The 13,164-nt window shown below is 44.1% G+C and overlaps 1 protein-coding gene across 4 annotated transcripts in view; it reads right to left on the bottom strand.

Annotated features, from left to right (window-relative positions):
* Positions 1-13,164, bottom strand: part of HNRNPLL (heterogeneous nuclear ribonucleoprotein L like) — a 649,202-nt gene that overhangs the window by 239,822 nt on the left and 396,216 nt on the right. For all 4 annotated transcript variants that reach the window (XM_069607810.1, XM_069607812.1, XM_069607811.1 and 1 more), the window contains 4 exons: positions 6,624-6,709; positions 5,293-5,389; positions 5,122-5,203; positions 2,834-2,986 (listed from right to left, as the gene is read on the bottom strand). In XM_069607810.1, coding sequence (XP_069463911.1) covers positions 2,834-2,986; positions 5,122-5,203; positions 5,293-5,389; positions 6,624-6,709 — 418 coding nt within the window. The remainder of the gene's footprint in view (positions 1-2,833; positions 2,987-5,121; positions 5,204-5,292; positions 5,390-6,623; positions 6,710-13,164) is intronic.

Genomic DNA, 13,164 nt, shown 5'->3' with positions numbered 1-13,164 from the left:
TGGTAAACCGGAGGGTTTTTTTTTCAAAAGAAATTGGCCATGATTGTCATTACCCGTCATTACCCTATCTATAGCCTCACAGTCCATTGGGCTGAACTGGCGATGACCCCAGTGTACTGAGGAGTAAGGGTGTAGGAGAGGCTAGGCCCTTGTTCTGTAAGGCTTCAGACAAATCACCCTCCTCTTGTGCGACAGATACAGGTTCCCTAACAGGGGTAGATTTGTCTTTGAGATGTATCCCTATGATTAGGACTCTTGGAGGAGTATTTCTTGGAGAGTTTAGTCTTTAAAACGCTCTCTGGGACGGGTTTTGGACTAAATGAGATCAAAACAGCGTTTTTCGACCCTACCGCCGATTTCGACGTATGAGGAGGTCGACTTTCGGTAGTGGCGCAGACCTCTGCCTCATCAGCCGGCATACGGCAGATGGCGTTTTAGGGACAGCGTCTTTCGATTTCCGGGGCCTGTCATGCGGTGATCGGGACCTCGAGTGCCCAGAGGACAGGATTCAGAACTCCCCTTGATGCCGTACTTGGACGCTTGGTTGACGACGCCGGCTCATCGCCCCAGGATGTGCGTTTAGTGGCGGGGTAATGGAAGTGCTTTTGCCACCGGGTGTCATCCCCGTTAGAGAGCCACTGGCCTGTCTCTTGGGGTCGGGGGCCCGCACTTGGGAACTTGATTGTTCCCCGTCGCCGTCCAAAAAGGCGGCGATGCTGCCCGCACTGGAAGCTCTCTCCGCGCCAATGGCTGCCTCGGTCCAGCGATTGGTTCTTCGGTCTTAAAGAGTCTTGGGTTTGAAGAGCTTGCAGGCTCGACAATGCCCCTCGTCGTGGTTTAGACACAAGTACACACACTGTGTTTGTCTATCCACGGGAATTTCTTATTGCACGTGGGGCAGAATTTAAAAGGTGTTCTATCCATGTTTGGGAAGGGCAGCCAGGCGAGGAAGGGAGTAGATGGGGAAATGCATTCTACAATGACCGCCCCCCACTCTCCCTACTTCAAGGGCCGAGGCCCGGTGCAGCCTTCCAAGGCTGAAAGGGTCTGTCGAATCTTGAATCCGTCCAACGGCTGTCTTTTCCACCGCATCAATAAACTTGTCGAAGTCGGAAGGAAAAGGACAGCAAGAGTAAACTATTTGTCATAAGCAAATGGCGTAAGCCGAAAATGAACTCTGCGATAAGCGTCCGCTCACGATGTCAGAAACAAACCATCTGAGGGACCTTGTTGCGTTAAGGACTATGGGTACAGTGGACGTTACACTAGGGATAGTATTACTGGCACGCCCTGTCGACGTCCCTTTTTGCGAGTTTCAAAAACAATACTAGATGTCGGCCTATGCATAGCATGTGATCCAAGCAGATTCCACAAGCCTCAGAAATGTATTGCCGACTGCCATTCTGAATGTGTTGTAGGTTTGACTCACCTTGACTGCCGACCGTAATCCAAATAAGGCTATAATTTGGTTTGTAACCCATGAAAATTGAGTTGTTTCTTATATAATTGTGTTTATGTGATATGTTATAGTGCTTACTTCCCCAAGATTTATCTTGGCCTACTTGTGTTTAAATAAACCCTTTTTATTTTTTACAATACATAGTATCAGTTTTTCTTTGGACCGCAAGTATGCTATAATTTCTTTGTACAAAGCTACAGCCCTCTCTCTCCTAAAATAAGCCTGACTGCTCTGCTACAACTACCATTGGATTGCCTGGTCTTTCATTTTGGGTGATGCACCGCTACTGCTTCACCATTAGGTTACATGATTACACTGCTCTCACCAGAGGGTTGTGCAAAAATCTTCCTAACAAGTACATCCTTAAAATATTCAGTAACACCATCCTATTCCAGTTAATGCCCAACATGCTTATGCCATATGCAAGGTACTCTACAGCCTCACAGTCACGTGTTCCCATCATATGCCAAGAGGAGCATTAAATGAAAAAGTAAAGCCAAACATGGCATTTAATGGTTATATATGCATACTACTGCACTCTAATTTGCCTTAAAATGCATTGAGTTACGAAATAAAAAAGGTCTATAAGTTGTCCCAACTTCTGTAAAAACTGTTCCTTAAAAAAAAAAATATATATATCCAATTAATTTTTGGTCTGCATTGCCGACTTTAAAATGCCCAATATTTAGGCAATTCCTTTTTCACAATGTATTCCTTGAGGGAGAACGTACAAAGCACAGATAGTTGCAACTGTTCAAATATTACTAAATGTGATTTGCCCATGTGCTTTAAAATCAACCAATTCACACAAGTGGCAGCCAAAATATCTTCAGTAGAATCGGGAAACCCCTCATGATAATGGTATTTAAATCATTGAATATTTTAAAAATATATTGCATGTTCAATGGGCTTTCAAGAATAACCAACACATTTCCGTTACTTGGAAACTCCAATCCACCAAGTTTGTTTTGATCTCTGACATATTATATCAGTATTACATTTTTTCTAGTTTTGTAGTGCAGTGTCCCTCAAACACTTGACACAATTTCCACCACTAAATACAATTAGTAGGTTAAGTGCCTGCTTTCCTTCGAGAGAGAGTGGACAGACTGTATTGAATGCCCAGCACAGTTATTAGGTGGGACTTTGGGAAGATAATGGGGGTGTGGGCAAAGTAGAAACACAAATCACATGCGGTGTGAAAACGAACAGATGGTCGGTGTGAAAGTAAACTGGACTTGGAGGGTCCCTCTGCCAGTGGAACTCATGAAAGGCTAAACAGGATTGGGTTCATAAGTTGAAGCCAGTAGATTGGGAGAAGAGTAATACTGTTAAGCAGCCATAAGAAATAAAACATTGACTATATTAACTTACCAAACCCATCGTACCCATACGATGAGCCATATGAACCTCCATACGACGATCCATAGTTTGAACCGTAGTTGGAGCCAAAAGAGGGAGCAGATCCTCCAAAGGATTGTCCTAAGGATGCCGGGTGGTCTCCCAAAATGGCCTGTTTTTGTCGACCTAAAACAATGAATAGGTCCAATTTAACATGGGTACAACCATGCTCCTGTAGGAGCTACTCTTTCCACAACATCAGTAAAAGATTCCAATGCTCTCCAACTCTATAATGAAACATGCAGAGCCCTACCCCCGCCCCACCTAGATTAGCTTACTCCACCCTACCAATTGAACCAATTAGTCGTTCAGCAATCATCTTGCCCAGCTTTTTAAGAGTGCAGGCAGGGAAGGAATAAACTGAAGAGAGCTGCAATTCTACCCAATAATCATGCCCCATAGTGATGGGACTACTTTACCACATTTTTGCATGTAATTAGTTTAAAAATTGGAACCCTGACTAAATGAGCATACATTATTTTTTCTAAAAATGGGACTACATAGCTAACTTAATGAGTTATCTGGGTGACAAATTCAACTAAACTAAATGGGTTTAACAAACATTGATTTAAAGTAATTATTGTGATAAGAAACTGGTGCAAGATTTCAAACAAACTACAGTAACCTTGTTCTGTACATTTTAAGATACATTAGCGCAGTACTTTTTGAAAGACAGTACCTGAATCATACTATTAGCTTCAACAGCAACACATTTTCAAAGAAGGCTCCCTTCAAGAAGGTTCAGCATAAGCGAAAACAACCTGTATTACATGGTTTCACAATCAGTTTCACAATCCGTAAATACAGAGTACGATATTGTATTTATACAGTTACAGTAATTGCACATTAATTTTGGCGAGTGCTAAAGGAATGCTGTGTAGAAATTGAGATACAGACAGGTGCATAGTGTCTTTAATAAGTTAATAAAACGGACGGACGATGCCTCAATTTATACAATGAGCAGCTCCTTCAGCACAGCCACATTTACAACAAAGATAGCCATGGGTCAGCAGTTGTTGGATATGCTGGGCAACGTTGATCAAACCGAAGGCTGTGTCTGGTTTTAAATTTAATGCAGAGTGGTACAATAATGAGTTAGAAAAACTAAGATGTTAATTTAATGTTGTTCACTAAACGTACCAAACTGTCATGAACGACAAGTCTACACTAAACGGTAAGCAGAACAAAATAGCTCACCTTACTGCAGACCCTGGTTAGCTTTTTACAGGCTTATAATCAGACATGACAAATTATTCGTTAAAAAAATCCAAATAAAAACAGAAGACCTGAATAGATTCTTGTGAACAACCCCTCCTACACCCCAATTAATAATTGCATACATTTGGTCATCTAACAAATAAGACGATAGATTAGTCTTGGAATTGGCACTGGAAAAATATCTAATTAGGGCCACAGCAAGGCTGTGGTTCACAGGTTCATAACATATTGAATGCAATTTAAATTAATCAGGCTAGTTCGCTTTATAGATGTACAGTTCCCCAGATTTCAATCCTCAATTGCACGCATCAAGTAGATAGGGTAAATTCCAGCTAGATTCCCAAAAATTCAAGTTAGATTCCCAATGTAACATCTTAACAATATACAATCAAATTAAATGCGACACTGCTCACAGCATGACTGGCAATTAATTTAAAGCCACATACACGATTGTTTTAAAAGCTTTGAAACAAAACAAAAAATGTACTTGCCACTCCAATAGAAATTCAAGAAACAAATTTCAGGTAAAGGGGATGCAATCTAGTAGCTGGACAGTTTATCAAAGTGTTCTTTCCGTGAAATCTGAAGCTCTTGTGCATGTCCTCCTTTAAAAACGTGGTGTTATTGATGCATGCAGAATGCAGTCAAGGTGAGTTGCAAGTCAGTTTTTTTGCAGATAGCCTTTTGCTGATGCCGATGTGGTGCATGAAGAAGTGGAGAGTCAGCCTGCTGGAGTCCACCTCTAGCCTTCTCAATGCCATGTCCAACTGTGGTGCAACAAGTCTTTTCCGTTGAGATGGAGCGTGCAAGTTTGTACTTTAGAAGTGGGTACTCTGAATCAAATTCCTCTTGTCCACAGAGCAAGACTGCTTGGAGAAATGCAAGTCCTTGAAATGGAAACGTGCCTGTATGTGAGGGCTTCATGTTGAACTAAATGTTACTGGTTTTCATGGTGGCCACATCACCCCTCCGACTACCCTCATAACATTTGATTCACAAAACAGCTACATTATAAATTTGGACACCCATTAAGAAAGGCTTACCTTGTCCAGGTCCAGGTGCAGGTGCAGGTTTACTGTAGTCCCAGCTTTCAGAGTCATTTTTTATGACATTGAGGCGGGTTGGCTATTAGGAAACAAAAGTAATAACTGCGTCAAACTAAATGCAAGTAAATTTAAGAAAAAAAGGAAATCTATGCATCTTTGGAATCTTACCCGAGCATATTCGATTTTAAGTGTACAGCATCCAGCATATATGTCTGCTCCATTCAACGCCGATTTGGCCTTTTGTGCACCAAGAATGTTTTCAAACGTACGTTGTTAAAGAAAAACGGCACACAAATCAAACCATTTACTGCACACAAAAACGGGGTTCTATCTAGTCACTTCTCAGTAATTAATATAGCATGAGCGATGATTTGGACGACTGCTGGCAGTATTTTATCCATGTTAAAAAACAAACCATTCTCCGATAACATTACGTGTATTTCGTATAGTATCTGACCCAACTACCCCAAAAGAAAGCTCAAACCTTTTACAAAGTTTCGTGGCTTAAAGCAACATATTTTGCGAATACTGAATGTGCATGTAATACGCTCACAAATGTGTCTGATAAGTCGTTTGTGAACGCCGAGTATGCACAGAGGCAACCATTTTAGACAAGCCCGACCTAATAAAAATGTATCGAAATGTGTAAACAAAATAAAAACACGTTACCTAGTAATTTAGAAAAACCTAGCGTCTTTTAACCCCCACCCCAATGTTAACATGTAAGCTGATCAAATAGCGCATACTAAAAAGGTGTGTAACCATAGGAATTGCCACTAACAAGAGGAAGGTTCAAATTTCTCTCGTTTTAATACAAGGCTCTTATTTGTTTCCAGTCCGTTACGAACGGAATTAAACACTGTGTTAAAAAATGCTGGGATTCCATTAGCTTGACACTAACAGCTACATTTGGCTCCCCATGGTAACAGATGGCTCATGGAGCTAGATTTGCAAGCTTAAAAAAGCCAAGTTGAAAAGTACTAGCCAGCCTAGAAAGTCACTCGCCACTTAAACTCTACACTTACTCACCAAGAGTCAATTATCACGAGTTCGTGGCCAGTGCAAATTTCGCACCCTGGCGCTATGCATTAGCTCCCGGGTAATTCCTCATCCCATGGAGCCGGTTTGAGATCATGCTAATACATCAAATCATAATTTTGCATCCTAAAATGGCTGCAAGGAAACACGGTCAGTACAGTGAACATTTTTTTTTTTTTTTTTTTTTTTTTTTTTTTTTTTTTTTAATACAGAAGAGGTGGAGTGCATTTTCTGCGCTAAACAGTTAATAAGGTCTGCTAAGTTAAATAAATATCAGAGGGCTCAAAAATAACCAACACGAATAAGAAAGTCAGAGGGGTTGCCCAAGTGACTGACTGCTTGGCTAAGAGGTTTCAACTTGAACTATTTACCCTCCCCACCCCCCAATATATACACCTAAAATATTTCATTAGACAAAATGCTTGTTTACATATGGATAACAATTGCTATAAAAAGGATATTCTACCATCGCTTGCATTCCGTTTCTCCGGAATGTCACAATACGCATTACTTTAGCCACAGGGTTGCATACAGTGTGCAAAGTGTCCTACAAAAAAAAAAAGAAACAAGTGTCATTATTGCTCTTGTGCGATGTTATGCAGATAGCTGAAATGTTGGATATCCCACATGTCAGACAATTACAGTTTGTTAGGTAGCATTACTTAATAATGCTAAATGACCCTAGTTTTCTTTTAATTATAATGCGCCAGCTCACCAGACAGGTTAAGATTCTTAAAAAATAATAATTAAAAAAATAAAATAAAAAAACAAAAAACACAGTAATGCACTTCCATGTGTCATCAATAGCTATTCACAACACTATCTGTCTTAACCTGCAAATCAATCGTGTCAATAGGACCTCAGGGTTACACTCAATCTGTACTCTCCAACAAAACTAAAATGTTTCGAAAAGTTGTTGTAAACCAGAACCAAAAACGCATTGCATCACTTGTGTGGATGCTACTGGAGGCCTACAAAAGGTTTCACAAAGCATTAAGGCATTGAATTGAATCACTTAAAAAAACGTAGCCATTATACGGGTTCACTTAATGCAAAACTGGCTCATCCTACAATAGCTAGCATAGTTTCTAAGAAACGAACGTTTCTGCAACATTTTGTTTTCAAATACTTGCTCCTCCAACAAATGAAATTCCAACACTTCAAGTTTACTTATGTAAGTGATATTTTCCTATTCAGAACACCACATTCATAAGTAAATATATAGGGCTGGCTAAATGTTTCGCATGAAATCAATTGTAGTACAATAGGTAAACAAACAGCGCTGTTTTGAATTTGTGTGACAAGTTCATATTTGCTTCAATTACAGGCATTGAAGGACCATGCCCTGTGGTCTATGGTTTAACCACTTGTCACGTGTGCGCCTCAAGCAGCACCAGGGACAGGTGTACGCAATCATTTCCGGTTCAAAGAAAATTAAGGGCTGGAGTTGGCAAGAATATTTTCAAAACATAGTACTCTTGAGAAGAGTAGATCACATTTGGGGTTTCCAAAAGGGCCTTATTAACCCTGAGGAGTTGCAGGGTTAGAGAGTCCTTAGTAGCTGGTTGCTGATAACTTATTAAAGTGGTGCACAAGATTTACTGTTTGCATCAGCGCAATTTTGAATTCCTCAGGCTTGGAGGGTCACTACGAGTTGCCAGGTATCCCACCCACGCGAAAATTCCGGCGGGATACCAGGAAACAGACCTACAGTTACTGGCGTCCGATACCTCTTTATTACTGGGATATTCCAGCTGCTGGCAACAGCAGTAAATCTACATTCCATGGTAGGACTGCATGGAGTGGATTGCTGGCGTTTCCGGGAACGGTAATACCGGTGCCACAAATACCAGCTGTTTTTTGCCAATGGGGGCACGATTTACCTCCAGCTAAAACGTATAGTTAGCCGGTCCGGGAAAAGGATGACAATGCATTACTTACCGTAAAAGCATTTCTGATGGTTGCATCTGCTTAGATTCACATGCTGTGCATAGTCCGACATCCAGTGGTCACTGTGGAGTATTGCATTTTGTTTTTCGTAGTCGAAAAGGGGATGTCGACAAGGCGTGTCTAACACTATCCCTATAGTGACGTGCAGTGTACCCACAATCCCTCACACGTCGAGGTCCCTCGGTTTGTATTTTTTCTGCCCTGAGGGAGCCTTATAGACTTGAGCGAGTACAGAAAAGAAAGATGACAATGCATTACTTACCGTAAAAGCATTTCTGATGGTTGTATCTGCTTAGATTCACATGCTGTGCATATGTCCAACATCCATTGGTCACTGCGGAGTATTGCATTTTGTTTTTCGTAGTCGAAAAGGGACGTCGACAAGGCGTGTCTGAAACACTATCCCTACAGTGACGTGCGTTGTACCCACAATCCCTCACGCGTCGAGGTCCCTCTGTTTGTATTTTTCTGCCCTGAGGGAGCCTTCTAGACGTGAGCGAGTACAGAAAAGAGAGATATAAAGGTAGTCTATGTGCCTTCCATCCGAGCGGGGAGGAAGGGTGGGCGCATGTGAATCTAAGCAGATACAACCATCAGAAATGCTTTTACGGTAAGTAATGCATTGTCTTCTGATGTTTGTTAATCTGCTTAGAATCCCATGCTGTGCATAGACTAGCGAGCAGTACCCGGAGTTGGCGGTGGGTTGTGAGAAGGAACAGTAGAGAAAAGGTGTTGTAATACTGCCTGTCCCACCTGGGAGTCAGATCTAGAGTGTGCATCTAGACAGTAGCGTTTTGTAAAGGTGTGCACAGAACTCCAGGTAGCCGCTTTGCAGATGGACTCAAGGGGAACATTTGCAATGAATGCTATGGATGCCCCTGTGCCTCGAGTAGAGTGTGCTCTTGGCCTAAAAGGCAGTTCTCTCTTAGCAAGAGTATAGCAGAGAGTGATGCATTGAACAATCCATCTAGAAATAGTGGACTTTGAAACTGCATCTCCTTCTCTTCCTGCTGCCACCGAGACGAAGAACTGATTAGTCTTCCTCAGTGGTCTGGTTCTTTCCATGTAGAACATGACCGCTCTGCGTACATCTAGTGTGTGCAGAGTCCTTTCTCCCAAATTGGAAGGATTTTGAAAGAACGTTGGTAGTTCTATAGATTGGTTTACGTGGAATTTTGAAATAAATTTCGGAGCAAACCTAGGGTGAGTGCGTAGAACCACCTTATCTTTGTGAACTGTAACGAAGGGGTCTAGAATAGAAAGAGCCTGAAGTTCACTTACTCTCCTAATGGAGGTGATAGCTATTAAAAAAGCAGTCTTAAGAGTGAGGTGTTTAAGAGATGCTTTGTGCATGGGTTCGAATGGTGAGCCCATGAGTCTGGTAAGTACCACATTAAGGTCCCATCCGGGAGCTGGGTCAGCTATCGGGGGTGTATTCTCTTTACTCCCTCCATGAAGGCCTTTATAACAGGGATCCTCCACCACGACACCTTGAGTTGGGAAGTGGTGTATGCAGAAAGTCCCGCTAGGTGGACTTTAATGGAGTTAAACACTAGACCTGAATCTAATAGGTGGGTCAGGTATAGCACAACATGTGTGGGAGAGCAGTCAATAGGGTTGATGCTTTTACTCCTGCACCAGATGACAAATCTTTTTCACTTGCTAGAATAGCAGTGGCGAGTGTTAGGTTTTCTGGCTTCCCTGAGGATGTCCATGCATCTTTGCGGGAGTTGTAGATGTCCGAACTCTAGGATTTCAGGAGCCAAGCTGCTAAGTTCATGTTCTGGGGGCATGGAAGCAGAGTCCTGCCCTTGTCCTGAGACAGCATGTTGTACGGGCAGGGGAGTCTCACTGGGGGAGATAGAGACATCTCCATCAAGTGAGCGAACCATGGCTGTCGAGCCCACATTGGGGCCACTAGTATCATGGTCACTTGTTCCTGGTGCATCTTGTGCACCACCCTGTTGAGAAGGGGAGTCGGGGGAAAAGCGTAAACAAATTTCCCTGACCATTGCATCGACAGACCGTTCCCCTTGGATTGGTTCTGGGGGTACCTGGAGGCGTAACTTAGGCATTGTGAGTTCTCCAGGGTTGCGAACAGGTCTATTTCTGGGAATCCCCATTGTGTGAAGACATCGAAGACGATGTCTTCGTGCAGGCGCCATTCGTACTCTTCGGGCAGGGGGAAATCTCTGCTGAGTCTGTCTGCCAGCAGATTGAGTACCCCGGGTACATGTAGTGACAGTAGGAACATGTCTTGTTTGAGAGCCCACTTCCATATATTCTGGGCCAGTTTGGACAGGCCTGGAGAGTGGGTGCCCCCCTGCTTGTTGATGTAGTACATGGCTGTGGTGCTGTCTGTAAGGACCATTACTGTCTTGCCTTGTAGGTGTTCCTGGAAGGCTTTTAGCGCCTTGAACACAGCTAGTAGCTCCAGTAGATTTATGTGTTTGGATGCTACGTTCGGAGTCCACACTCCGTGAGCAGTCTGATGGGATAGGTGCGCCCCCCATCCTGTGAGGGATACGTCTGTGGTTAGAGTGGCTTCCGCCGCGGGTGTGGCAAAGGGTTTCCCTTTTTCCATGTTTTCCTTTGTCCACCACCGTAGCGAGAGAACCAAGGCTTGCGAGACCACTACTAGATCCTCCCATAGTCCGCTGGCCTGACACCACTGGCTGTTGAGCCACTCTTGCATTGGGCGCATGCGCAGGCGCGCGAGGTACCAAATAAATACACAACGCCATCATTCCTAGTAAGCGCATTGCTTTGCGTACCGTCACCTCTCGACCGGTCACATATTGAGGGATCTGAAACAGCATGTTTTGGACCCTCTCTTTGGGGGGGAAGACGAGGCCGTCCCTTGTTTGAATTAGAGCCCCTAGGAATTGCTTGATTTGACTGGGGTCTAAACTGGACTTCTTTTCGTTGATGGAGAAGCCCAACTGGAACAAAAGGTCTACCGTCTTTTGCGTATTGGAGAAGCATGTTTCGTAAGAATCCCCTGTTATGAGCCAGTCGTCGAGGTAAGGGTAAACTGGGATGGACAACCTGCGCAGGTGGGCCGCTGCCACTGCCAGCACCTTCGTGAATACCCTTGGTGCTGATGCTATGCCGAAGGGTAGCACTCTGAACTGGTAGTGTTTGCCTTCTATCATGAACCTGAGGTATTTTCTGTGCGCTGGCAACATTAAAATATGAAAGTATGCATCTTTCATGTCCAATGTTGTCATGTAATCTCCCTGTGAAAGCAGTGGGATCACTTCCTGTAAGGTTACCATACGAAACTTTTGGGGTTTGATAAACTTGTTCGCTGGGCGCAGATCTAATACAGGGCGCATGGTTAGATCCTTTTTGGGTACAAGGAAGTACACTGAATAAATACCTTCCGTTACCTGAGATAGAGGCACGACCTCTATGGCTCCTTTTTCCAGCAGTTGTTGTACTTCTTGGAGAAGGATGGCAAGATGTTCCGGTGTCATGCGACGTCCCCTCGGGGGTCTGTAGGATGGGGAACTGTTGAATTCGATACAGTATCCGTGGGCTATGGTGGAAAGTACCCAACGGTCTGACGTTATACCCTCCCATGCAGGAAGAAAGGATGTTATCCGGCCCCCGACCGGTGTTGCATGGGAGGGGACGCGAATCTTCGCGTCACTTGGAGTTGTTGGGGGCTTGGGAGCCTCTGGGGGTGGATCCCCGACCTCTCCCTTTACCCCGGCGCTGGCCTCTTTGGCTGTACTGCCCACTATTGGTCTGGTAATTGGTGGCAGGGTACTGTTGATGCTGACTTTGTTGTTGTTGGCGTTGGCCACGAAAAAAGCGTTTGTTGCCATAGCCGCGTCTGGTAGTGGGCTTAGAGATTTGGTCAAGAGTCTTGATAGTATCGAACTCTTTTTTAGCCATCTCTAGAGCTTCATCCACCGCTTTTCCAAAGAGGTTAGAGTCTTCCACAGGTTTATTTATTAAAGACGCCTGTGTCTCCGGTTTAAACCCTGAGTTGCGCAGCCATACATGGCGTTTTAGGAGTATTCCCTGCACCAGGGAACGTCCCGCTGTTTCTGCCGCGTCCAGAGAGTTTTTGACAATGCTCTGGTTCACCTGGGTTCCTTCGCCAATAGTTGAAAGCAGGCGTGTACGTAATGGCTCCGGTGCTTCCTTGGCATCCTTGCGCAGTTTGGCCCACTGCGCGTCTGCATAGCTAGCAAGCAAAGAATTGTTGTTCGCAATTCTTGCTGAGAAGGCAGCCGAGGAAGTTACTCTTTTAGCAAGGGCATATAGCCTCTTGCCCTCCTTGTCAGGGGGTGCCTCACTGGTGGAAAGTGGTACCCCTGCCCTCTTTCTAGTATTAGATACTACCAGGGAATCCGGAATGGAATGTCCCCTAATGTAGAGCGGGTCTGAGGGTGAAGGAGTGAAAAGTTTTTCAATTCTTGGATTGACCCCTCTGATCAATGCGGGAGTAGACAGCGAAGGGATGATTCTTCTCTTCACTGAAGCGAGGAGGGGAATGGCCTGGCTGACCGGGGGTTTCTCTTTAATTACTCTTTCCACAAAGTCTAACTCTGGAGAGAGCTCCCCAGTGTCCAGTTCGAAATGTGCTGCTGCTCTGCGCAACAGGGCATTGAAAGTGGGCTGATCGTCAATTGGAGACGTGTTCCTAACCGGTGAATTGTCAGGAGGATTTAGGTTTAGGACATCAGTGTCGGAATATACTGATGGGGATTGCCAGGGGTGCGAAGGTCCTTCTTCTGGGTTTTCTCCGAAGCCTTCTCCTATAATGTCTGGCCTGTCTTCTAGACCTTCCTCCTGGTTCTGTCCCTCTTCATCGTCCATAAAATCATCCTCCTCCTCCAAGTATTGTTCCTCCCCAGTGAGGTCGTACACATCATGGAAGTCTGAGGCTGTGTCCTGCTGGGGATTGACTAGCCTCGGAATTTTGGCCCTGGGGTCCTCCTGAGGCCCTTCTCTAGTTCTCTTTGGAGTTTGAGAGGTCTGGGTATTAATAAACCTTTCCATCCTCTCCATACAGAGGTGGAGTCTTTCCATGGTTTC

Source organism: Ambystoma mexicanum, chromosome 4q (genome assembly GCF_040938575.1).
Source record: "Ambystoma mexicanum isolate Mex_15411 chromosome 4q, UKY_AmexF1_1, whole genome shotgun sequence".
Taxonomy (NCBI): domain Eukaryota; kingdom Metazoa; phylum Chordata; class Amphibia; order Caudata; family Ambystomatidae; genus Ambystoma; species Ambystoma mexicanum.
The sequence above is the reverse complement of the archived record's forward strand: the minus strand, read 5'-3'. Positions and strand labels throughout refer to the sequence as shown.